This window comes from Myzus persicae, unplaced genomic scaffold (assembly GCF_001856785.1).
Source record: "Myzus persicae strain clone G006 unplaced genomic scaffold, MPER_G0061.0, whole genome shotgun sequence".
Taxonomy (NCBI): domain Eukaryota; kingdom Metazoa; phylum Arthropoda; class Insecta; order Hemiptera; family Aphididae; genus Myzus; species Myzus persicae.
In genome coordinates this window covers 84,393-111,201 of record NW_019103887.1, presented here as the reverse complement: position 1 = coordinate 111,201, position 26,809 = coordinate 84,393, and the positions used below count along the sequence as shown (strand labels likewise).

Here is a 26,809-nt window from a genome sequence, read left to right as displayed (position 1 = left end):
TGTAAATCTTCCTAATACATACGCTCTTACAAGGTTCATGCACAATACTAATACCATATTGTATATAATTATTGAATATTTTACACATTGAACCCATGACATTTTTTTTCCATGCAATCAAATAGGTTTCGACCAGCAGTGACTGTAAAGAGTATTAACATGTAGGTGTGCTAAACACGTACCTATGCGATGGGGCTATTTCCCTCAGAAATATAAACCGGGGTGAGGGGGAAGTCAAAAATCTCTGATTATACAGCACATAACCATTTATTAACATAAACATTCTTGTTTTCGCAAATGATGAAACGATTAAATATTGATTAAAATAACATCAACCCGCGGGCGACCATGCGGTCAGACATCACCACCTGGTTACTCCGATGCTATAATAAATTGTGATGGATCATTGGCATTTCAAAGTTATAGTGTGTATTAAAAGAGTTTAGTAGGTACTATACACACTATAGTGTATATTTGGGCATTTGGCCACTATTATTTTAACGTTAGGTAGAGGAAACTGTTCAAGAAAATAATTCGGGCACAACTTTCATGTGAAGTACCTGTGTATAATATCTATCTATCAAGTAGGTAGTCCGCTCGGGCGATTGCTGTTATCGTTTAGTAAATTCGAATGCGATCAAAGTGACCTACATTGTGACGCGCGGATAAGGAGGTAATATTCAAACATTCAATGTTTACCACTTCTGAGCATAACTATTCGACAAATTAGCACGAACGATGGCTGACTATAGGTACCGAGTATAAGGACAGTGGGTAAGGTGCTTAAATTGTTATCAGACTTTTAACGGTATTTACGTAGGTAGGTACGTAGTGCCCGGTAGTAGGGAAAAAATCCCCAGCTTAAAAATCTAGGTAAATGGAAATAATGTGACGGGCACGTCAAGTATAAATAATTTATAATAATTAAAATTATTAAAATAATAATAGGTATAATTATTATTTCATGAATTGACAGCAAAAACTAAAAATATTAGAAAAAAACTACCTAACTGTCATAAAGCACGATTACAACACCTAATATACTACGCTTTAATCTCTGATTACACGTTACATTTAAGCATTTAAGCATTTAAGTAAAAATTATAAAAATCTTATATGGTGTTGATTATTATGTCACTATATTAGTCAGTACAGCCCTTTCTAATGTTATGAGTGGTTGATTTTGACAAGTAAATGGTCAGTTGGAGTTACATCTTGATCGCTTCTATTTTGAGTACCTTCTTACCTATACCTACTGTTAAAATTTAAAAATGCCTAAAGTTAAGCGATTTGTACACACAATTCGTATTGTCCACAAGCCACGTGACATGCCATGCGAAATGCGAATAAGACTAGATCACAAGGTGATTAACGAAACAGACCGGGTAATGACGAAATCATGATCATGATTAATTCGCTATTGATATTGTGTAGGTAATATTGCTAGTTGCATCGTATATTGTAGAATCAGATCAGAAGTTTACAGTACACAGTAGTAGAATGCAGCGAAATTTAGAATATTACTAGCAGACAGGAGACACAAGTGTTTTTTTTCGTTAATTTTGAATAAGTACTAAATAAATGACATTCAAAATTTAATAATTAAAATATAACTTATATAGAGATGATTTATGTCAATTTGTCGTAGCAGATAGGTATACAACACTAGGATGTTTGTTAAGTTTTTTAATTTAACAATCCATTGTCAATAACTGATAAGTAGGGAGGTATTGACAATTGATTGTTAAATTTAAAAACTTAACAAACATCCTAGTGTTGTATACCTATCTGCTACAACAAATTGACATAAATCATCTCTATATAAGTTAAATTTATCCATTGTGTATTTTAGTACATTTATATAGCTACTTTGGTAATATATTATTTAATTTAAATTTATAAAACTTTAACATGTAAATGCAATGAAAGGTAAACATTTTTCCTCAATACTATAAAAATTCTAAGTTGAATACTTTTAAATGTAATAGGTATAGGTATTGAAACATGTGCAAGTCTTATAATATTGTATTAAATATATAGATATGTGATATAGGTAACATGTAAATATATGTTTTTCAATAAACTTATTTTGTTTAATGGATATTTTATTTTTTATTAGAAATAAGCCTCGGCAGCGATGGCTATTGGCTGACAAATGACAATTGATATTTTTGTTTTACACATAATATTAGTTTTTACAATGATCATAATAATGATAATTTATTTTTTACTTATGTTATAACTTATAACTGTCTATATTAAATTTTCTATTTCTATTGCTTTTATGAAGTCTGTTTAATTGTTGACATGTTTGGGCCTAGGAATTGATACAGAAACTCTGGAATCTTGTGTTTAGTAGTAGCAGCCTCCGTTAGTTCGCATTCCACAAGTATATGTTATATGGATATCATTTCTGTTATTACAAATAATTGAAAGTCATAATAAGATTAAGTTGAGAATAAATTCGTTATAACAAATAGATTATTTTTATGACAGAAATCATATCCGTGAAAATACATAAATAATTTGTAATAACAAAAAAAACTGTAATAACATATTGAAAAACATTTTGCTATGATTTGGGTGCAACTCCCATGGTTCTGTAAATAAGTTTATAGGTAATATTAATTTAAAATTTTAGTTATAATTTATATTCATTAAATTTTTTTAAGTCATATCCATCAGTCAATGAAATAACAAGTGCTATTGGTAAAAATGCTTCTATCACTTTTGAAAGAATGAAAGACTGTTCATAAATAGTTACATACTTACTATTAAAAAATAAGGTAAAAATACATTAAAATGTCATTTAAAGTAGCACTTAAAATTATTTAGCTTATATCAAATTAACTCAATTAAATCTTTTTTCAAAAATTATTCACTTAAAAATAGTTTGGAAAATATTAATAAATTAACCGTACATATTTTTATTGCACATCTATGCATATTTTACTTTCTGTATTGGATACATACAAATCCAATCTCTAATTATAAGCGATAATTGAAGAATAAAAAATCGGTTCTCTAATCAATGTTGTTAGGCATAAACCACTTATCATTTTAATTTATCTATACTAAGTTTTTAAATTTATATTAATTATGAGAATATTTATTATAACTTTTTTTCTAATTAACGACCTTTGTAAATACCACACTTGAATCATTCACAAACAACTCATGAAAACCAGTAAAAATCTACCCACAAATTCAGTAGTAAACAGGGGATTAATTGTATACTTCAAGAATGCTCACAACATATACCGAAACACTAACACCCAACTACTAGAAGCTCTGCAAGAAATCCTCGGATCTACACCAAAAGTAGTAATCAAACTAATACATTTTATTAATGAAACAGAACACCATCAGCTAATATGTTATTCATAAACATTTAAATGTAGACCATTTTATAGTTATATAAGCTAATGACCACATTGTTAACAAAACCAAGTATTATAAAAAAATCTTGTCTTCATTCTAAAAACCTAACATTATTTTCTTCTTCTGTTATTTAGCAATAGAACAAAGAAAACGACGTCGTTGAATTATATTTAATTGAAACATGTATACTATAGATAGTCATTGGACCATCAATAGTAGCTGCCGTAGACCGGCTTTAGTATTTTTTTAGTCATACTTGCATACATATTGATTTAATGAATAAATATTGTATTTCTATGGAAAAAACTGACAGTAAATATTAATTAAAGTACACTCATACGTCCATGCAATTGACATTATTGTTTAATAGGAGCACCTTAGTATCTAGACATGTAATGTACAACTTGTTAGTTTGTAGCAATAGGCGACACTGTGGCGTAGAAGTACATATGTAAGCAATTATATTTGAGCTTGACTAAGTGTTGTTTGTTATCAAAGTATTGGGAAGAAATTTAACGGTCCGTGTCAGTATCAAAAGTGTCGGTCACAGATAAGTTGAAATACACAGGAACACCTTTTTTATGCTAGAACTTAATCAATTTAGACATGTTGACAGATGTCTGTAAATTAGGTTTCACAGTAATTTTTGTTAAATAATAAAAATAAACATTTATCCAGTTTTTATTTATATTATTGATTTTAAAGTTTATATAATAAACATGATTTACGATTTCAATCAAATGAATATTGACACTTGACAGTGATAGTTCTAAATAGTATGTACAATAATTTTGGAATTAAACTGTCAATTTATAAATAACTCTTAAAAATTTAATTACAATTATAATAAATGTCACAGGAATTGCAAGTGAGTATTTTATGTAAAAAAATATAATTTTATAGAATAAGAAAATTAATTACAATAACACATTTTTAAAAAAATTATATCTCGTATCCATAAATGACATTTCAGTGCAAAAAAAACAATTCTTAAAACATAACACACGATACCCAATAAAAGTATCTTTAAAAAAATAAGTTACCAACTTTATCTTGGACCAAGATGAAAGCTTCTTCTGCGATGTGACTTACGTTCACGTAATGAGATATATTCCTGTCTTCTTACACTACACCTGAGTTCTAAAATGTTATTAATTTTTTGTACGATATCTTCAGCAACTTTTTGTTCTGCTTCAAAATCATGGTGTTTGAAGTTACTCCACACAGCAGTTGTTCCTTGTTGACTAGGGGCACTATCTCCAATACTAGAGCTTAATGCTGTACTATCATATACAAGTCTTAAGACAGCACGATTGTTGGATTTTGTTTCTGTAAGATCACATGCAACCACACAATCCATGTCGTATGTAGCTGGCTTTTGTTTTGTCCATGGAAATTTAGAGGTAGATCTTTGCTTTACAACTGGATCTAATTCTATTTTTTGACCAGATATACCTAATGAAAGTAAAAATATGATATTTATTACAAACTATTTTTAATTTCTATTAAGCTTTTAAAGCTGTAAACACATGTATATTTTTAATAAATAAGTTAATTTTTCAAATCATTCTTTTAGATTTTGAGCAAAGCAAGGAATTTAAAGGTTTTAGAATAATGTGTTTTTTTGTGGTTGTCATTATTTGGAGCAAAAATTGTAAATAATCTTTGACGTTGAAGGTAGTTTTTGGTTGTACATTTTATCTAATTAGTTAATCCTTTTAATAATTAAAAAAAAACCAATAAATAGCAGAAGAAAAACACCAGTTTCTTTTTTTTGTTGATTGGTACTTTTTACTGTAATTCTGAATAAATGGAGTAACAGTATATTTCCATCAACCATTTATATAATCATTTCCTATACATGATATATATTTTTTAAATATTTTGACTATTTAAGCTATTTGCTTTTAAGACATTTGTATGCTTTAAAAAAAATGTATTTTTAACAAAGGTATGTTGATAAAACTTTGATTTTTTGGTCTAAGAGCTTGAAAATGTTGTTAATTTAAAAACATTAAAACACAGTTGAGTATTTATTACTTACCTAAATGTATTTCTATTTTTGCTCTAACTTTATTCAAAATATTCACATGGTACAATTGGTATAAAGGTGCTTCAATAGCAAGAAGTTTATTTAACTCTCCTTCTAGTTGTTGTTGAGCTAGATGAAATAAAAAACAATCAACTTAAATAAAGAAAATAAGGAGACTAGTTATTATTTAAATAAGAGTTGAAGCAAATATTTTTACCTTTAGTGTTCACATTTTCACATAAGACAGAATTTCCTTCCCTAAAACAAGAATGTGTTTCAGTAATAATATATTATACAAATCTATATTTTTTAGGAAATCATCTTACTGTGATGTAGGGGAATGATTTGAAGTAGCTGGTGCTAATTTACTGTCACGTTCAACAATAGCTAAGAACCCAAATCCAAATTTAGCAACAGTCTCTCGAGAGTCTAAACATGGAAAGTCAAAATCAACCTCGCCATCATCTTCTGCTATGTATAGAGCATAACAATCAACACTATCCCTAGTTATTACACAAATAGATTAAACACATTTTTTTAAATTATGTATGCTATCTTATATAAATATATATTACTTTAAGGTGCAATCTGGATATTCAATAGTACATTTCCAGCAAACCAATCCAATTAGATCATGTACTTTTGCAGTGGCTATAATTGATACTTGCATAGGATAGTTACGACGTTCTAAATTCAGCATAGTTATAAATATACCATACTTCCGAGTGGCTTCACCTAGCTGGGCCTATAGACATTTTTAATATTAAATATAGTACATTATTTTATTTAAAAAATAATGTTAAATGTGTATTTACATTTCCATCATATTTAGAATATTCTCGAAACGGATTCATTGGTAGGTATGGGCAAGCTTTCAATAATTTAGATAATTCAGAAACATAATTCTTTTTTTGGTGACTGATGTCTTTTTTAGGAAATAATTCAGCTTTTTCTTCATCTAGATGTTTAAAAATCATTATTAATAATATTATTATAATTAGTAATAAGTAATGTATAAATTATATAAGAGAAAAAGATTAATAATTTATTTGATATCAATACAAATAAAGTTGTAAAAATTCCCACATTTGAGTAACAATTAATTTGTATTTACTTTAATTTTTCTTATTATTTACTACAAATTTTAAATCAAAAATATAAACATTATACTTTGCATAGGTATATTCTACTAAAATATAAATTTAATACCATTTGGTATTTATATTTGAAATACCTGTAAGGGAAACGGGTGTTATTTCCCATTTTACATGGCGCACATTAGCAGATTTTATCATATTTCTTTGCAGACGTTCTAACTGAACTGACGTATGAGATCTCTGACGTCGAACTCCAAATTCTTTAAAAATACAAACTAATTAATAATAAATCAAACAAATCGAGAATAATAGGTATTATTTAAGATTCGGAGTAGAGCAATGAATATATTTTTATTTTACCAGTGTGAATATCAAGTGATTCTGCCAATTCTTCTTCTTCTTCATTATCTTCAATTCCTGGATATGTGTCATATTTTGATGTGGATATTGTTTGAAGTACATTTTCTCCACCCATAACCACCTCGCTAATCCCTATAAATAATGTCGTATAAAAAACCATCCAAATATATAAAATAAGTGTAATTACTAAAATATAAACATAAAGAAACCTTGAATAGAATAATTTTAAGTATACAATCATGGTCACCAACTCTTCACAGCATTGCACCTCCAAAACCATAAACTTCCAACACTTTGATTTCAAAATCTTTTCCAGGGCAAAGTGGCGGATTATTAAATGTTGAGCAGCTATCAGATTTTCCAAATCTTATATTTTCATCCATCCAAATAGCTTGACCATCACCACCACCAATAGTTATCATTTTAGAATCAGCAGCCATAAAGAGTTCATTCGAATGACAAACATTATCATTTTCCATACCAACCCATGGATATTTTGATCTTTCGGGAAACAAGCTAAATAGAAATGTTTCTCCCGTTCCAAAATATGCTGTCCTATTTCCTCTATCATCTTTTCTATTCCTCTCAAGCCATTTAGTTGAGCAATAAGCACCAAACACATCATCAGAACAAGTTTTGATAATCAACAATGTTGGTTCATGCTGTTCAACTCTAAAATAAAATGTAGTCAAGCTGCATCCATGCTCTTCTGTAGTGTACAATAAAACTGGTTGATACATTGTAATTCTCATTGGTAACCATGACCACAATGTGAAAAGTTCTCGAGTACTGAGTGTATGAGACAGGAGCTGAATATTTACTTGGGATTGACTGGTAGGCAAATTTTCACTCGATCGAGACCTTATCAATTGGTGGGAATTCGATACGATGGCTTTTGACTTCATTGACATTTCAGTTTTAACAAAAATTCTATGTAAATATGCAGCACTTAATGCTCGAATATTAAATGCTATTTTTAACAATTTATTAGGACTAACAGGCATTTGTCTGCAAAAATTCATTAAAGTAGCTTCTAATCCATTATTAAGAGCTTCTTGAGCCCAAGGAGAATTTCTTTTACTAGAATTTTTATAAAAAAGTTTTAGTATAGCCATGGCAATTCTATATAATACTTTGATACCTTCATGTAAGTAGCAGTCCATAACTCTTACAATGTGATGAAATGGAAGGCCTTGAAAAATCCACCACATCCAATCGGTATATACATGTTCCATCTTGGTTGCCGAACAAAATTTTGTTAAATGAATTGAAGCACTACTTGCATGTTTTCTTGTAACTCGCATTACAGTTCTCCATGTAACTTCATATAATGATTTTGTTTGAGTCATAAAAACTAATCGTTTTGAAGACACAAGACTAGTTAAGCTATTATAACATTCTTCTTCAGGCATGAAATGTAAAAATAATGAGACTAAAGAATATATTGCTGGACTATAAGTAATATCAGGACATGCAAACCCAAGTACACATACTACTCGGTCAGCAACTTCTTTACCGACACCAGTTAAATGATAAATATGTCTATGTTTGGAATCAACAAAAGGTGGCAATATACTAGTTTTATCTGGTAATTCTTTAGTACCAAATAATTGGACGACTAGATCCCAGTAGAAACCTTCAGTCATATTATTGTTGTTGTGCTGTTTACAAAGTGCCGACCATAGTTGAGAGCGAATTATGTTATCGGCAGGCCAATGGTGGTTGCGTAATAGTTTTTTAACTTCCTTGTGTCGTCCATTCGTAATGAGATGTTGGATTTCACTAAATGTCTTGTTTGGCTGCTTCTTTGTAATTGTGCATTCCGGGATAAGGAATGGAATACTGTCGACATTGACTAGCGATTGGAATGGCTGGTAATCGAGATCATTGATAATGACCATGATTTCTTCTCGGATACAGTTTATAAACCCAAAATTATATATTGGGTAGGTTTTTACAGTAGGTAGGTATACTGAGTAAAATTGAATATAAGTATTTTAAATAAGGAAATATTGAAAAAAAAACGATTAAGTTAAAACCATTGCTTTATAGCACTTGTAATGATGAACGTTGGAAAACAATTCACGAGATAAGATTAAAAAAAATGACATTAAAACGTTACATCGGACTATACATAGATCACGGATTGTTGTTTACTTGCACTGATTGGATTCTGTACCTGGGCGGTCCAGATTTTAAGTATAATACTATGTACGATTTCTGTATGGGTAGACGACGACGATCATTGAAGCATACGAAACAATAATAACATTGACAACTAACAGTAATGGACTAATAAACTATAGTTCAGTCGAATAATTGCCGGAAAAACGCACAAAAAAAATATGGCGTAAAAATGGAATACGGAACGCGGCGAGGAATTTATTTCTAGGCAATTACCTAGTTTTTTTTTTTTATTTTAAACGCTAGAAAAAACTTTCGTTGAAAAAAATTTTCTCCAGATAACCATGCCCCACCCTTGGACACCTTGATAGTAGACAGTGTTACCTGCTCGAATGGTCTTGATCCGTAAACATAAACGCGTTTAATACGTCCCATACCTAGTCTGTCTGTTTGTTTTCATCGCGGTCGTTGGCACATTAACTTTACTCTACCCATTTCTACCTACCTACCACCTGGCACCAGCATTGCAGCTATGATAATGGAAAATACAATAAAATGATACAACAATAACAGCAATAATATAAATCGACTCGTCGCCGGCCGTGCGCTTCGATTTTAGTAATAATAGTTATTATCTGTACTGTAATGATTACCTGTGTCATCGGACGATATGAACGAGTTTCTGATGTGAGAGAGAAGCCAATGTTTGCTGTCATAGAGTGCCATTATTTCAGGCCACCGTACGGCGTACACGGGCAGTGGAAAATTCGTCGATGTCCAACATTGGACTCTTGCCGAAGCCTGGCCCGGGCGACCGCGGCGAAAATTGTATGCGATTTATTTCGATTTTACCAACCGTACAAAACCGATCCAAAAATCAAAACATTGTTGTGCACTACTACAACTCTTTTCTTAGTGTATCGTGATAAGGCCGATACGATAAATTGATAAGCAAAAGATTCAGTGCCGACGTTTTGTCGTTTTGTTCGCACGACAGATATTGCGAGATTTACCGTTTGCAATAATTATTACACAGCACTCGATTCTCAAATACCTGTCCAGTGACTGTGACACTTGTCCCTACCAAATCCTACTTACCTGCCTTGAGAGAAAATTCCGTGTATGGATTATTTACGAGAATTCTCACATACGTGCACGTAAACCGTACACGAATCGTCGTGATACACATAATGCATTTATTTGTACCTGCCCATGTATACGTAGATGTGGTTCTATGTGACTATGTCCACGTCAGGTACCTACCTAATAATGCATTACGTCAACGTCATACTATTTACAACTTAAAAGTACATATTATCGTGTTGAATATTCGTAGGTACACTAGTAACTGCTGCCTAAACGACATGAAACGACCTTGGACACAACATTACAGAAACACTGGACACTTGTGGAATGCATACCCACTGAAATTTATTATCGGGGAGCATATTTATAAATTTACCATCACTCCACACACGTATAATTGCAGTTACCTACCAATATTGGCATATCGCTCTGCTCGTCTGCACGCCATTATAATATAATATGTCTTATGTTTAGCACGTTAAAGTGTAACTTGGCAAACCTTGCATTCTAAACGGTTTCAAAACAATGGTTTCCATTCCTTACATTTTTATTAAATAAAAAAGACTGTTCAGAGCAAATAAACTTAACATTTACTTAATAAAAAAATAAAAGTTAATTCCATTATTTAGCCTTCAATAAACATCTTCAGAGTTGTGACTTATTGCTAGTTTTCAGAACAACTTTATTAATTATTACGTACCAATTTATAATAATATAATTTATTAAAATGTGTTGTATTATGTTACACCTTCACTGCTGTGAATCGTGCAGTTCAGACTTTGGCCCACTTCAGCCATTATTCGGTAGGATAATTATTAATTATGAACAAAATACAAATTACAAATTCAAACAAACAAATGTACTGCTCACGAGATTGTTTGTTCAATAATTATAAAAAATTGTTAAATTAATACATAACTAATATAATATTCAATAATACTTTCACATACCTAACTTGAGCTTATTAATCTATACCCATTAAATAGGGTAATAAATCCATAACGTGAATGACGATAGTCAATAGGCGCCGATATGGTGATCATACATTTCGGGTAAAACCATAAAGCCTATTTTCCAACCTATTATGATTTATAATCTTTGAAAATATATATAAATTGATTCATTCAGGGCGGAAATGTCTCAGTCCATGGGTGGACCGTCCAGTCTGCTGAAATCCACTGGTTGGGGGGAAAGCACGGAGGGAACATCTAAATATCACCCATAAATGTACCTTATGTTATTGGAGGATTTGACAATGGGTTTAATAAATTATATGAATGCCGAATGAAAAGTCCATTTTGAAAAAAGTTGGACAAAAATTCCGAAAATACAAAGTATTTTATTACATTTTCATTTATAATTATATAATTTATATAGGTATATCGTATATACTATACATTATATACATGATTAATATTCACTTAAAATATGTAGGTAATTAATTTGGTAATTTTAACTAGGTAGGTAAAGTTATGACCATTAGGTAAACAAATAGAAAAAAAATTAAGTAATAATGAATTGAGAATAAAATAATTTTTAAATGACATATTATGCTATTGTTTAATAAAACGCTATTCAATTATTATTATTATTGTTGAGTTATGATTACATAGTATTATGAGATCGGAAATTTGTATTGACTATTTTTTACAACGTACCTTATTTTACATGTTTATTATTATTTTTATTATCATTGTACTATTGTAGAGACAATGTTTGTATAGTAAACTGTAAGCAAGTGTAAGGAATAGTTATCAAATTTAAATATAATTTATTAATATGGTAAATACTTAATACTAAATAAAAATAGTTACAATAATGAGGTACATTTTTTAAATGATTATTAATTATATATGAAATATCCCACAAAATCATATAATATAATTATTATAATTTAAAATTGATTAGAATATTTTGTATTTTCGGACTTTTTGTCAGACAGTATAAAAATTAAACTGGACTCTTTAACCAAATTTTTTCAAAATGGACTTTTTTACTGATTACAAAATAATATAGTACTTTTTTTTACGGTTTAACCGATGACCCCAGAAGGTCAGAATTACTAGACGAGGTCAATATACTGTTTCAGGGAAAAACATATATGCGGGGCCAAAGGGGGGAGGGAGGAGGTCTGCTGAACACCCCTGAACATATAACAAACATTTTATTACTTTATATTGCTTTATATTCTATATTGCTATGATAATCAAATAACGCGCAAACAAAACACTCGGCACCATAGACCACGATCGCACAGTATTGTAAATGCTTATTATACAATTGTAGTATACAGTAGAACACTAGTACGGAGTGCCTAAGTGTATAAAAAGTTTATAGCTATAAGTACATTTAGGTACTAAATGATACTATAAATTGTACACGGTACAAAACCTTGAGTGAAAAAATATAAATTGCTTTTAGTGAGTAGGTACTTAGATATACGTCATAGTGTACGCACCTACTTATAAAAGCATTATAAAAGTACGTATGACCTACCCAATCAATAATATAAATTGAGATGACCAACAAAAAATGACCTAGTATATGGAAGCAACAAGCCAACAAACCACCAAACTAAACATCGTTTGAAGAACTACCAACAGGAGGATAAACAGGTCTCTAAGAAGAAAAAAATAATCGATACTGAACCGAATGCAAATTGGATCAACACGACTTACTGCACGGACACCTATAGTGACAAAAGAAGAAGTCCTCTCATGTGAATTCAATGGTGTTAAACTGACCGTGAAACATATAACAGAATGCCTCAAACAAGAGCAATATCTACAAAATATCAGAATAGATACGTTCTTGACACTGCACTGGGACCAGAAACCGAGAACAACACCAAAATGATAGTCTTCTTAAAAATAACAAACCTATACAAATTTAAAAAAAAAGATGTACAGCATATCACTAGCTTTTAGTTATACTTAGAATTAGCTTTATAAATAATGTCATTTTATCACCCTATGCGATTTACTTATAATATGTAGTCTATTATTCATAAAAGTATATTTGTAAGTTAATGTAAGCTTCTTAACTAAAAGTTGTAACTAACATAAATGCCAGTATTTTGTTGTTCGGTGATCAATAAAAAAAAAATTTATACATTTAACAAATCATAATCATTTGGAACTGTATCTTTGGGGGAATGAGGGTGTCATATCCCTTCACTGGCTTATTTTTGTCGCATAGAATGATAAAGCAACAAAAGTATATTTACCGCCATATGACGTCGTCTAAGAATAGTAAAAAACGCATATTCCTCCCTCTCAAATACTTGCTCATTTTTAATAACAAGTGTAATTTTATTTGTACTAAATTTGATCACGGACAAAAATGTATACATGGAACCTGCTTTAGTACCTAAAACTATAATGTTTTGACATTTACTGTTGTAACAATCAAAACAAACGTCATACTTATTTAAGTATTTTTTTTTTTATTTATCTTAAGCTTCGGCAACTGAGGTCATTAGCTGTAGTAGGATTTGTATTGTAGGTTTGTATTGTATATTTTGGGACGATAGGGGGGAACACGTGTGTGTTTGTTTTTGGCAGAATTTCGAATGGGGCACCCGTAGGTTTCTGCCATGCCCCGGGGGTGGGGGATGGCAGCACTTGTTCTCCGGTCACCGCGACTTGTCCGGAGAAAAATGCCGCCTGGTAGCTGAGGATCGAACCGCGACCGGCTGCGTCGCAGCGGACGCGTCAGACCACTCGGTCACCTCATCCCCCTATTTAAGTATTATTAAAACATTAAATAGGTGTTTACGTTCATTTTTAAATTATTTTATCAATTATTACTTATTAGTTATTATTAGTACCTCTATTCATCATAGTCCATAAAGGGCAATAATGTAATAATACTAATGAAAATTGAAATAACGAGAATAGACTATAAATAAGTATCTATCAATAAATTATAATTGAATATAAGTTTATACCTACCATTATTAGATATTAGAATAGTAATGGTATAATAAAAAAAATAAAAAAATAAAAAAATAAAACAGAATATTGATACGGTAATATATCAAGGAATAGGTACGGTAGGATTTGGTTGAAAAATTAATAATCTCTCCTACATTTAGAAATATCGATTACTTAGAATAGGTATACCTACTTTGTATTCTTCAACTTGCTGGCTATTTTAATTTTCAATAAGATATTATCAGGTTAATTATAAGATTCTATAAGATATGTATATACATGAAAATGCAAAAATCTAGTCACAGATTCACAATAAATAAGCTTCCCATTCTAATGCTCTAATTGAAAATCGCTCAATTATGACAATACCGTAGAAATAAGCGGTTTTGGTATTGTAAATTATTGAGATCAATTAAACTAACAAATAAACAAAAATAAAATACAAAATGGAAAAGTATTAACGGGAGTAACCGAATTGGTTACCGTTTGAAAAAGGTATTTTATTAAGTTGAGCCGAATTGATTCCCGTTTGTGTTCATGTGAAATAATTACAATTTTAATTTTTAAGCATTCATTTGCAACAGTAAATCATAATATATGTATGAAAAAAATATGAATTAAATAGTAAAAAATATGAATTAAATAGTATAAAATATAAATGTACCCACACTCCGTAAAATATACAATAATATGGCAATAAATTGTTATGTTTGCGTCATATTAAATTTCGAAGTAATAATGCAAGGAAACTTACTACAGCAAATAGGAAAGAAATAACCAATACTTGGAAAACTGAACAATTGATAATTTAATGAAGAAAATTAATTGAGAAACTTACACGAATCGAATACTCGAAGAAAGATTTCTTTAAATTTGAAAATTAACGATTTAAAATTGTACATATTTTATTTTATTATTTTTATTTTGTAAACTTATGTGATGACCGGTTGACTCCTAAATCAACGATTTAAAATGTAATTTTATATTTTATTTTATTTTTTAACACACATAACCGTAAGTATTATACCATTTTTAACTTTAAAGTTGACGGCCCTAAGCTTACAAAATTGAGAAGAAAAATATTAATATATGAAAAATATAATAATTAAATGGGAACCGATTCGGCATGTGGGGTTGAGCTTGGGACAATGCTTATATTGCTATTTATCTAATTAATTTTAATTTACGGTAGGTAGAATTCATTTTCTCCTAAAAAAATTCATTTAAAAATGTAATTGTGTGTACAAAATATAATAATATACCTACTTAAAAGTTTCAGTCCCGAACAATATTTTCAAATTGCAACAGAATAACTAAATCATGATTCTTTGTTTAATAGTTTATGATAGTTATAATAATTTTATGTGAATTAAAAAATATGTTATTTATTAAAATTACAAACATTCACTATTATCCTTTAGGTTTTATTATTGATTAACATATTGTATCAAATAATTTTTATGAATATAAAAGGGTGCAAGGCAGGTGCCCTGTAACATAAATAACAAGTTCTAACTATAGAATTTTATTTACGCGAGTTCATGTTAATTATTCGTATCCGTTTTAATATATTTAGGTAGTTATTTATGATAAAACACGTTTTCGTTACATAATTTAATGAAATTTAAACGATTTTGAATAGGTAGGTACATGTATAATGTGTACAGATAATATATAACCGATGTATTTTTTCATGGATAGTATTTTTTTTATTTAGAAAATATGCAAACTGTACAGACCTCGAGGCTCAATAAGCATAGGTACCATTACAAAAACAGTGAATAACGGGTTGAAATTCTAATTTGGACAAACTTAGGTATAAAAAATATGAGAAAAAAAGACCTTTTTATTATTTATTAGAAAAATAGTTATAATAGGACTTGGACTAATATTAAATTAAAATGTCAATATCTTGGGAATGTCCTAAATATTTTATTTATAGACATTCATAATTCAGTATTTTTATGCCTACATATACCGCTTCGGCTATATTGTAATAAATATTAACATTGATTATAAAATATAGCAATACTAAATACTAATTGATAACCATTTATAATAATCAATGATATTAACCACTGTCAGTTGTCACTACGACTGGAATACAATCATTTACTATATATATTTTTTTGAGAAAAAAAAATTGTAAAGTCAATTAAAAATACAATTTATTAATATTCAAACTAATTATTTTGCTGTCCATCAGCTACTGGAGTGACTGAAAGGTAAGTTAATACTCCTTTTCCTGGTATTGGTTTTATAGCCACATAAGCTCGTCCGTCAGGAGACCAGTGCTTCATATACACATTGATTGGCCCCATAGGCGGAAGAGATGTTACTTTTGATGCTACCAATTTTCCCTAAATAAAAAATATTTGAAATTGTGCTACCTATGTTATAACCTATATGTTATTCATTTTAGTTTAATAACTTAATCTATATTTTTTTCCACAATTATAAATTTAATCACCCCTATAATTTAATAGCAAAATATTATTATTAAATAGGTTTCGTCATTTTCAATTATATTTAATCTTACCATAGCTTCAGGGAAAGGCATTAAAGTTGATGGTGGACTGTTGGAAAATATTCCGTGTAGAACACCAGCTCTAAGCATTATACGTAAATATTGAGCATAATCATTGCGAATTTTAATATTTTCTAAAGAGTCATCCGACAACATTACCAGCTTATGGACCCATTCTGTACAACGGACTCTGTCTAAAATTTAAAATAATGGTAGTATAAATTTTAATGATTATTAATCAAAATGCTTTATTACTATGATTTATGGATGGAATAGAAGTAATAATCATAGAAGGACACACGAATGACTATAATTTTAAAATACATGATTGTTAAATTACCAAATTGATTTTCCAGCTTGAAAGAGTTGTTTGCTATGTCACGTAATGCGTATTTAAACTCTTCGTTATACTTAAGCGACATTATGCAATTAGTATTTGAAAGTCGAATGAATCTTTGCTAGCTATTTAAAAATATAAGTACTTAGATAATATATTTATGAAAGTAAATGGTGGTATATTGTTATTTATAAAAGAAAATGTTAATTAGTAATGTTAATAACTAATAAGCCAATATATTATTTTGTTATTTTAACTTCAAAAAAAAAAGGTTGTAGATGGCCAGACTAGTAAATAATTTATAATCCCTAACATAGAAGTTATGTAATATTGTCATCGCATAAAACATAAAAGTGTAAAAATATTTACTTTCCCACTATCTCTATTGATTTTATGTTTGTAAAATGATTTATACCAGTTTATACCATTCAAGTGCCCACACTCATTATTTTTTTTAAATTTTAACTTAATTGAAAATATTCTTTTTATATTTTGATGTAATTTCAAAACAAAATTTCTGAAAATACCAATATTTTTTACTATTTCTTATCGTTTTTGATGTTTTTATGTTTTTAAATTTTTTTTACTCTATATTCCATAGCAGAATATAATTCGAAGTATTTCAATCTACAAAAATCATATTTTGGAAGTATCAAGTATAGTATAGTATAGTTATACTTATAAGTTTTTAAAGTTTAGATGAGCGGAGTAATGGACAACATTTTAAGGGTTCCCCCGGAAGTCTTTACTACGCTCATCTTAACTTAAAATTTAAATGCTTATAACTAACAAACTACTTGTCCCAAATTCGATCCTTGTGAATCAAAATATTCCGAAAAATAATTTAAACAATTAAATATGTTGTATTGAAATTGCATCAAAGTATACAAAAAAAATAGTATGCGTATAGGATTAAAAATGGTACCTATATCTTGTTAAAATAACATCGTATATTCCAAATCACATACAATTAATATTGCTTAGTATAGTATGAGTAATACTCGTTTTACCATTAATTTATTACCTTAGAAACTACTGAAATAAAGTTAAAAGTTTAATTGCAACATAACGATCACATTTTTTTAAAATTGTATTTAAATTGTTAAAGAAATTATAGCCTCAGGCTATTCACTAATCACCATATTGTATGATATAATATACGTTGTATACATATATGTGGCTGCATGCCTAAATATTATTTATTTAAAATAGAAAAAAATGTTACAATCATCGTGATTACAGGATACTTTTCTGGGTCATGTAATATATTACAGGGTTAATGTACCTATATGTTAGTCATAAGCCCTTGAGACATCCTCCCTGTAATAGAAATATATTGACCTATTTTCGTGAAACCCTATTATATAGTATGGTTCCTATGAAACTTTTCGGACAACACCTATAAAAATATAATATTTATTGAGAGTATGCGTATAATTTTTTTACGAATGTAAAATATTAGTGAGTGTTTGGCAAGGTCGTGAGTTGCTATAGCTACAAGCGCAAGTACACTACAAATCAAAATAATTTCGGTATCTTTTTTCCAAATGTACAATATTGGTTACCTGCTACTTGTGCGTTAACTATATTTGATTGTTCCTACTATTAATACAAATGTGTGTTTAACGTCATGAGATAAGGCTCCTTTTATTAATCCTTTTTTTTTCAAGTAACATTAACAAATAATAATAAAAATAGTAATAATAATAATTTTAGTGTTAATATAAAAGTATTTTCTTAAAACACAATTTGTAGTTTATCGAGGTAGTATCGAAATGGAGGATGGCGGTTGGAAAAGAGGAGACATCACAAGCGACATGGTAAACAAACTGCATAAAAAAATATGGGATGTGCCCCGAGCACTCAGAGAAGCATAATTGTGAGTATTTAAATTCCTTTGTAATTAAAAAAGTGTTAAGTACCTATACTATAGGCACTAATACTACAGTTACCTACAATAATTATAATTTATCTGAAATTATATTATGTAATCTTTGTTGAAAATAGTTTAAAATTATCTACACTCAGTTAAATAGTTAAATTTGTTATAATATTTTTTTTTATATGCAACTATAACTTAGTCTAATTCATTAAAACAACACGTTTCAGAATCTTACCAACAATATGTATAAGCTATTAAGTAATTGTACCATACAAGTTAAACATGGTTATCATTTATCAGTATCATGTGGTATTTGTTGTTATTATTGAGAACCATAATTTTAAACAAGTACAGATTTTTATCATTAGTATGATACTGTGTAGTGTGTACCTACTGTAGTCATAAATTATAATAAGAGTATGAACAATTGCATTAATATTTACTATATATACATATCCAATACAATGTACGCAATCCCAGTATTTTTATCTTCGGAATTACTTAATTTTTCTAACTCATTTTATTAATCTGATATTAGTAATTTTTTTCTTTGTTGTATACTTGCAAATTTTATTTATTACATTTTTTTACGGTGGGTTAGGCAATAGCGTATTTCCTAATTATTTCTGGAGGTGTCGGGGTCGGTCCAAAAAAAATACTCAAATTAAAAAGATTCCTATTAGATAGACACATTCCATAAAATTAAATCTATTTAAATTGTAGAACATATTTTGTTCACAGTAGTATAACAATTAATCATTATACGAATCAATTTTTGATTTTGAAAAAAAATTAATATTTTCATATTACCTTAAATATTAATAATAGGTAATTATTCAGTAACAACAATATATATTTTTGTACAAATTAAATTTTTTATTATGGTAACGATAACCTACCGTTTTAATTTTTTTTCTGTGGCATAAATGCATAATGAATTGTCTTTATGACATATATTATACAAACACATATTATTATACTAGATAATAGTTTTTTTTTTGCAAGTATTGTTTGAAATCCAGATAAGTTTATAGATCTCTAAAAGTGAAGTGGCAGGGGATATTTTGTGAAATTGTATTGCATTAAACTCCCGTTTGTTGAGAATATGCAACTAAAAATATGAACCATCATATTTTAAAGAAATTAATTTTTTGCAAAAATGTAGAGTTTTATAAACATTGAGAGTTATTAAAAAAAAATCTAAAACTACAATTGACAGAGATAATGGATGTACTTATTTCAACAATTAGATAACTTATTTACAGACCTGATTTTTATTTAAATTGCAAATGTTAAATAATTATTAATTTTAACCAATTATTCACAGAATTATGTAGTAAATTTCATCGTTGTGTGATTTATCATAATAGTTTTATTTAAAGGAAGGTTTTTTATCAAAAAACAGTCATTCTCTTGGTAAACCTATCTATATGTATTTGTAAACATTTTTTACTGCATAAAATACTTCATATTTAGTATAGATTTATTTTAAATTAAAATCAATATTTTCAAGTACAAACACAAATTTTCAGCAGAGACAGTATTAAAATAATCATACTATTAATGGAAAAATAAGTTTGAACTGTTTGTAAATATACATCGCATGTTGTTAAAAATGTACCTATAATATTTGGTTTATAAAATATAGGATTTACCTCAATAAATATTTCGCGTTTATAAAAAATAAGTCACTAATAATATGTCATCATTATGATAACAATAATTGTATAGACCATGCACCTTGTTTCAATATCTTTAGCCTCATTATAATTTATTGTTTTGGAATAAATGGTGTTAATTATACGGTGCGTCTGTGCGTCCAATTTTTCGTTTGTATTTTAATTTTAATAAAATTATAATTGACTATATATAATATAATATAATATAATATAAATATTTAATTATTCACATTTTAATATAATTAAATGTAAATATATAAGTAATTATTTTAATAAATAACTGTTAACGAGTTGACAATATGGTCGAACAATGATGTAACCCACTCTTGTTTTTATAATATCGGTTGTCGACTGACTTATTACAACTATACAATATAAAAGTCGCAACATAAAACCCCGTCGAAACAGGTAAGCAATTGCGGATAACTGATAAGACATGCCTACGTGACTACTGAGTACCTGAAGTGACGTCGTAAACATAAACTTAAATTATTAATCCTTCATTAGCATAATACTGTATGTGTATAAGAAAAAATATTTTGAAAATGTGAATGTATTATTATTTTCTAAATACTGTATGGTCATTCAAAAAAAACTTTTCTATTCAAAATGTACAAATTTGACAATTATCAAGAATATTAACACACACAAAATATATTATTTATGATGTGTATTTAAATACATGGAGAGAGATAATAGACCATCTACCCCTTCCTTGTACAGAAGGCACGGCATTTACATTCTCTAGTACACAACAGTCTGCTGCACCTTAGCTGCAGAGTACTAGAAAAACATTTTTAATTTTTATTGCTTTGAGAAACTCGGAATTCAACGATTATCCAGGAATTTAATTTTAGGGTTATTCTATGCAGTTATAATAAGATTTTAGTTAAAGATTATTATATCAAGTTAGGTACTTAGCTCTGTTCAAAATGATTTATTATTTCTTTCAAGATTAATGTATCTACCTCAGCTGCAGCAGCTGTATAATACTACTTAACTTTTATGAGTCAATGTTTTACAAATTATGTATTTTATTACTAAATAAATAGAAACGTATAAACGGTCAAAAATTAGTTTAAAACAATTGACTGTGGGATTGGTAGAAAAAAATATATATTTAGAAGTTTTTGATGCAAAAAAATGTATATTTTATGATGTTTAGATGTTCCCTAGCAACCACGCAGAAGTTTACTTAAACACATGCGTTTATAACGAACAGGTCGACGCACTCATCCAGAAAAGGTTTTTTTTTATATACAAACTGTCAAGGGAAAATCAATCAAAAGCACGAAAATTAATAAATAAAAAGAGTATTTTATAATTAAATGATTGGTAGAACGAAGGACACAATATGATTCATATAGATAATTTTTTGGAAATAAATACAATTTACATTATATTATATACCCTATAATATTATACATGTGTAGGAAATTATTTATCAGATTAACAGCAAAGTCAACATCAATAATAATATTATAGTAGGTACCTACCTATATATGTAATATTTTGTTTTGCAATACAAATCTTTAACCTTTGTTGTACACTTGTACCTACTTGTCTAAATGATAAATAGAAAGTCGAAACTATATGATAAAGTCTGACTGTAGTTAGTAATTGCGATAATATGTCATATCATCGTAATTTTCAAACAAGGTTAAAGATTATAACAGCTTAAAAGTATTATAGGTGTATAGACACGGTTAATTACTTTTAAGTTTTTACATAACCGATGCATGAAAACATATTTATCGCTGATATAAAAAATGGCTTATCTTAGAAATTATCGTCATGTAGTAAACAAATGGATAGGTATAACTCACTATTGTGGGACGTATAACATTATTTCATTTATACATATCTTAAACAAATAATAGACTAAAACAATGTAATTTATGATATGAATACAATGTATATAAAATGTTACATTTATGCATGTGATAATATTTGACTGGGCGAGCCACCAAATTAACCAAATTAAGGTCTTGTTTAAATATACAAATTAAGTAATGACATAATTTCTTTATAAGTAGTGGGCACCAAACTATATTAAGTAAACTAACCAAAATATTTATTTATTGAAATATTATTTTTTCTTTTCTTCAAGTTATAGTTATGTAATAATTATTCTTATATAAGAAAGATAGTATAAGTAAATAGGTACTTGAGTATTTCTGAATTCTGAATAACTAATAGGAAAACAAATATTTTATTTCAAAATAGTAACCATAGTTTTTAATATTTGCCATTTAGTATTCTAGCCTAAAGGTACGACGAATAGTTTAAGTTTTAGATAGTGCCTAAAAACGTTTGGACTCTTGTACGATGCCCATCCACCATGGATCAGTGATTCGCCGAGGTCACCGGTCTTTGTATTTAGTGTTCATATTATACAAGGAAATTATTTTAAATGTAAACACTCATTTTCTAGTGCAGAAATTTTTTTGAGAATTTCAGTACATACAAATCGTGTTTTGAGTTAGAAGTTAATTAGTTATAACTTATTGGTTATAAGTGAAGTTAACACGAGTGATGTCATGAAATAGAACGGAGAAGGGGTACCCCTTGAAATGTATATCCCACTTCTCTTCTTATCTAAACTTTAAATACTATTATTAGTTATAACTAATTAGCTACCCGTTCAAAATTTGATTAGTATGCGTTGGAATTCTCAGGAAAAATTTTGGTTTGGGATATCAAGTTAAAAATATGTAATTGAAATAAGTGAAAAACTTAAAAACCAATAGTGAAAAATATTTATTTTATGAATTTGATGTATTATTAAGCTGTTTGGATTTATTAATTGTCTACCATGTCCTCCATGTGTCCTCATGCTTACACCACTTGACGTTTTTTCTTATAGCCATTTAAAATCAATCCAGTTTATAAGACATATGACTAATAAATTAATACTTAAAAAAAAATAGACAAAGGAAGAACGCCTCAGCCGCAATTAAACGTTATTTTTTTCTTTTTGTTATAATTTAACACCATTACGTACCTATATTGCCTATTCTTTACGCCGTTAAACTTTTTAAGTTATAATTCGGAACATATTTTAAGTATTAAAATATAGGTATGCTAAATCATTAAATTGTTTCTTATGAATGTCATAATTATTCATAAAAATTAAATGTATCTATGTTATATCTATATTTATATATTTGGAATTTACTTACTTTAAATAATTTTAAATATAATTTTAAAAAACCAGTAATTGTATAATTAATAAAATTATTGTTTTTAAATTATAACCAATTTTAATAAACAAATCACTCCTTCACTAGTTGTATATTGTATATAGCAGAGGTCACCAATTAGTATTTTTAAAGGGCCATTAGATCAGTTGAGATTCATTAAAGGTTCATGTTTGTATTTATCTTAAGACTTAAAAATATTGACCTACTAGTATACCGATTTGATTGATTTATTGGATGATCAAGATGAAAGAATTTGTTATTAATATGGAGTGGTTTTTTATGCATATATAGGATAACGGAATGGGTTCTAAAGAAACTGGAATAGAAGCATACCAAAAAGTAGAGCGTGACATTGCTAGAGAAGAACAAGCTGCTCCGGCTCCATCTTTAGGTCACGAGATGGCAAAACTGGATCGTTTTATCACAGATATAGAAAATTTAATGAGTCAGCTCAGTCAAGAACGTATAGCGGATGTTGAATTAACATCTAACGACCGATTTTCCCAAAGATACTTCAATTCGAGGTATAGAATGACAAAATATTGTTCAATACTAACATATTAATCATAAGTATATTAATTGCTTGATTTTTAGAATTGTTGACGAAAGCGACAATGCAATTAGGACTGTCATGGCAGAATTACGAGTTAATTTGAATCAAATACTTGCGATAGAGCACGAAGAATTTATTGCAAATCTTAATCGAAAAGTAAGTTCTGTTTATTATTTAATAAATGTATCATTTACTTCCATAGTAGATAAATAGTCCATAAATCGTTTATGTGGCTGTAAAATTAGAATATCTTTAAATCTTTTTTTTAGAAATTGACTATAAAAAAACAATTACATCAATAGAGGACATTCAGTTGATAATTATGTATTATTATGATGTATTTCTAACTTATAGATGACTAACTTTACTGATAAAATAATTCCGACAGTTATATATAAAAATTCATTGGCGGTTAAACAATGGCCGGTAATTTTTTAATGTTTATTCGTTAAAACTTCATTTTTTTTCATGATATAGTACTAATATTACAGTTAATTGTTTTGAAATAACTATATAGCATAGAGTAGTATTTTAATTATACCATTGAAATTGCGTTAATTATTTTTTAAGTATAATATTTTACTACTGACTAACATGCAGTCTATATAAACTGAAAATATATAACTAAAATTGTGAACACTTGAACTCAAAAAAAAATATTGCATAACTGCAGTTTAAAAACAATTTTTTGTAATATTCCAGCATTAGTGTATTACCACTAACATGTACCAAATAACTAATACGTCACTATGATTATATATTTCAGTCTTTAAAACTTCACCATTTAAATTGGTTAAGTCAAATGAGAGCTAGAAGTGAAGAAGAAATATCAAAACTTAGCGTAAGAGTACAGCATTTACAGAAACTTTATGAAAGTCAAGAACTAATAATAAGTAAGAATAAAAATATATTTTTATTTTTTAACGTACAATTGTTGTCGGTTGTATATAAATTATAAATTTCTTTTTGGAGACCTATATTATACAAATTAAAAAGCATTTTCTACTCAATCAGAACTACAAAAATTCAAAATACTACACACTCTTAGTCCTCACTACTTAAAAATTTAAAATGAAATCAGCAAAAACTTGCGTGCATAAAATAAATTTAGCTTAAACAATTCATTGCAACGCGTTTTTCGTATTTAATTTGTTTAATGATATACATAATTTATTTTATGCAGGAAGTTTAGTTGGGAGTAAATCATCGAATACCGGACAATTGGAACGGGAATTGGACAGGGTTCGCAGTTACCGAGACACGTTAGTTAGTGGTGAATTGTCGTGGAAAGATGCCACGTTATTCGCCCAAGACTCAGCGGATTATAGTCGAACGGCATATAAAAGTTGGCACTCACTGCGGACTGAAGAGTAAATACTTTTCATTAATTCATTATTTAAAAAAAAATGTCATCACTGTTTGTTTTAATCGAATTTGCATCGTTACACCCCAGAGATGAATCTATAAGATTTCGTCAAGCATTGAAAACTAGAGACTCGATGCACCAAGCTGCTCTATGCGTTCGGATGGCACAAACCATGTTGCCCGGTGTTCAATTCCCGTATTGTACTTCAAGAGAAGTATTTGCTATTCTACAAGTACATATTATACAATTTTCTTACGAATACGCATAAACGTCTAATAATATTACAAATACTAATTGCCTTTTAACTACTTTGATATTCAGGTGATCGAATACTTGTTTACTGATTTGCAAGTTTCCGAAAGGTTTGGTCATGCTCTTGAAGTTTATAAAAGTTTCAACAAAAGAGCGACGGCATTGACTCAGTGGCTAAAACAGGTAAGGTTATTCTAAATCAAATCTATTTTTCTCCGTTTTCATCAAGCTTAAAATATAGTTGTGACTAAAATATGATTTATAATATCTGATTATTTTTAAATGATACGCCTAGACTACAGATGAAACTATTCATAAGGATGTTGAAGAAGTGGACGAACGTATCAATGATTTGTCAAGCACACTGAGTCAAGAAAGAACAATGAATAGGGTGAGATAAGGATTTTCGTATATATTTTAGTCTACACATTATTTAGGTATGTATAATATTTCTTTTTTGATTAATTATTTTTGTTAGACAGAGTTTCGGGAGACCAATTCAGAACGGTACAACATACTAGGATCTCACCAACGTATTGTTACCAAATGGCTAGGTGATACCATAGGACCTAAAAAAGAATATATTGAGCTGCATTCAAGATTTCGTTTATAACTTACTACCTATATATAGTCTAAGATGTTTCAAAATTATATATACTATGTTTTTATTGTTTTTTTTGTGTTATTTAAGCAAAATTCACCTTGATCCTGTGTACCTAATTAAAAGTTAGCTTAAACTTATAAATAACCAAAATAAAAATGTATAATTGTGATTATATAGGTACCATTATAGCGATTACAATTAATGTGCTTGGAAGTAACTTGGAAGCACAGTGGCTGTTACTAGGAACCGATTAATATTTTTAACAATACAATATAGTAAGTATCTACTGTAAAAATAATAAATAAACGTGTTTAAATACAATTTAAAAAACTTTTTCTGGTTTATTATTATTATCTGTCATTAATAACTAATAAGTAGGGAACGGAATAAA

The 26,809-nt window shown here is 28.6% G+C and overlaps 3 protein-coding genes across 9 annotated transcripts; 1 reads left to right on the top strand and 2 right to left on the bottom strand.

Annotated features, from left to right (window-relative positions):
• The first annotated feature begins 603 nt into the window (after nt 1–603).
• Nucleotides 604–26,722, top strand: LOC111035913. Of its 4 annotated transcripts, none has more exons than XM_022317743.1 (9): nt 604–774; nt 23,935–24,167; nt 24,238–24,352; nt 24,963–25,089; nt 25,380–25,566; nt 25,650–25,794; nt 25,884–25,997; nt 26,110–26,205; nt 26,293–26,427. In XM_022317743.1, exons 2-9 carry the CDS (start codon nt 23,944–23,946, stop codon nt 26,425–26,427), a joined length of 1,143 nt encoding a protein of 380 aa, XP_022173435.1. In that variant the 5' UTR covers nt 604–774; nt 23,935–23,943. The 4 variants fall into 4 exon arrangements, with proteins under 4 accessions (XP_022173435.1, XP_022173437.1, XP_022173434.1 ...); XM_022317745.1 differs by lacking the exon at nt 604–774 and adding an exon at nt 18,425–18,758 and having other exon boundaries at nt 26,297–26,722; XM_022317742.1 differs by lacking the exon at nt 604–774 and adding an exon at nt 18,425–18,758 and having other exon boundaries at nt 26,293–26,722.
• Nucleotides 4,051–10,160, bottom strand: LOC111035912 (TBC1 domain family member 24-like). Of its 4 annotated transcripts, none has more exons than XM_022317739.1 (9): nt 9,648–10,160; nt 6,871–7,002; nt 6,648–6,770; nt 6,229–6,371; nt 5,989–6,158; nt 5,740–5,916; nt 5,631–5,671; nt 5,426–5,542; nt 4,051–4,836 (listed from the first exon to the last, which is right to left on the bottom strand). In XM_022317739.1, the coding sequence occupies exons 1-9, from the start codon at nt 9,718–9,720 to the stop codon at nt 4,430–4,432; spliced, it is 1,383 nt and encodes a 460-aa protein (XP_022173431.1). In that variant the 5' UTR covers nt 9,721–10,160; the 3' UTR covers nt 4,051–4,429. The 4 variants fall into 4 exon arrangements, with proteins under 4 accessions (XP_022173431.1, XP_022173432.1, XP_022173433.1 ...); XM_022317740.1 differs by lacking the exon at nt 9,648–10,160 and adding an exon at nt 7,080–7,196; XM_022317741.1 differs by lacking the exon at nt 9,648–10,160 and adding an exon at nt 7,058–7,081.
• On the bottom strand, nt 15,922–17,062 carry LOC111035915. Its single transcript, XM_022317746.1, has 3 exons — nt 16,883–17,062; nt 16,555–16,736; nt 15,922–16,375 (listed from the first exon to the last, which is right to left on the bottom strand). Exons 1-3 carry the CDS (start codon nt 16,962–16,964, stop codon nt 16,199–16,201), a joined length of 441 nt encoding a protein of 146 aa, XP_022173438.1. The 5' UTR covers nt 16,965–17,062; the 3' UTR covers nt 15,922–16,198.
• Nucleotides 26,723–26,809: the final 87 nt, after the last annotated feature.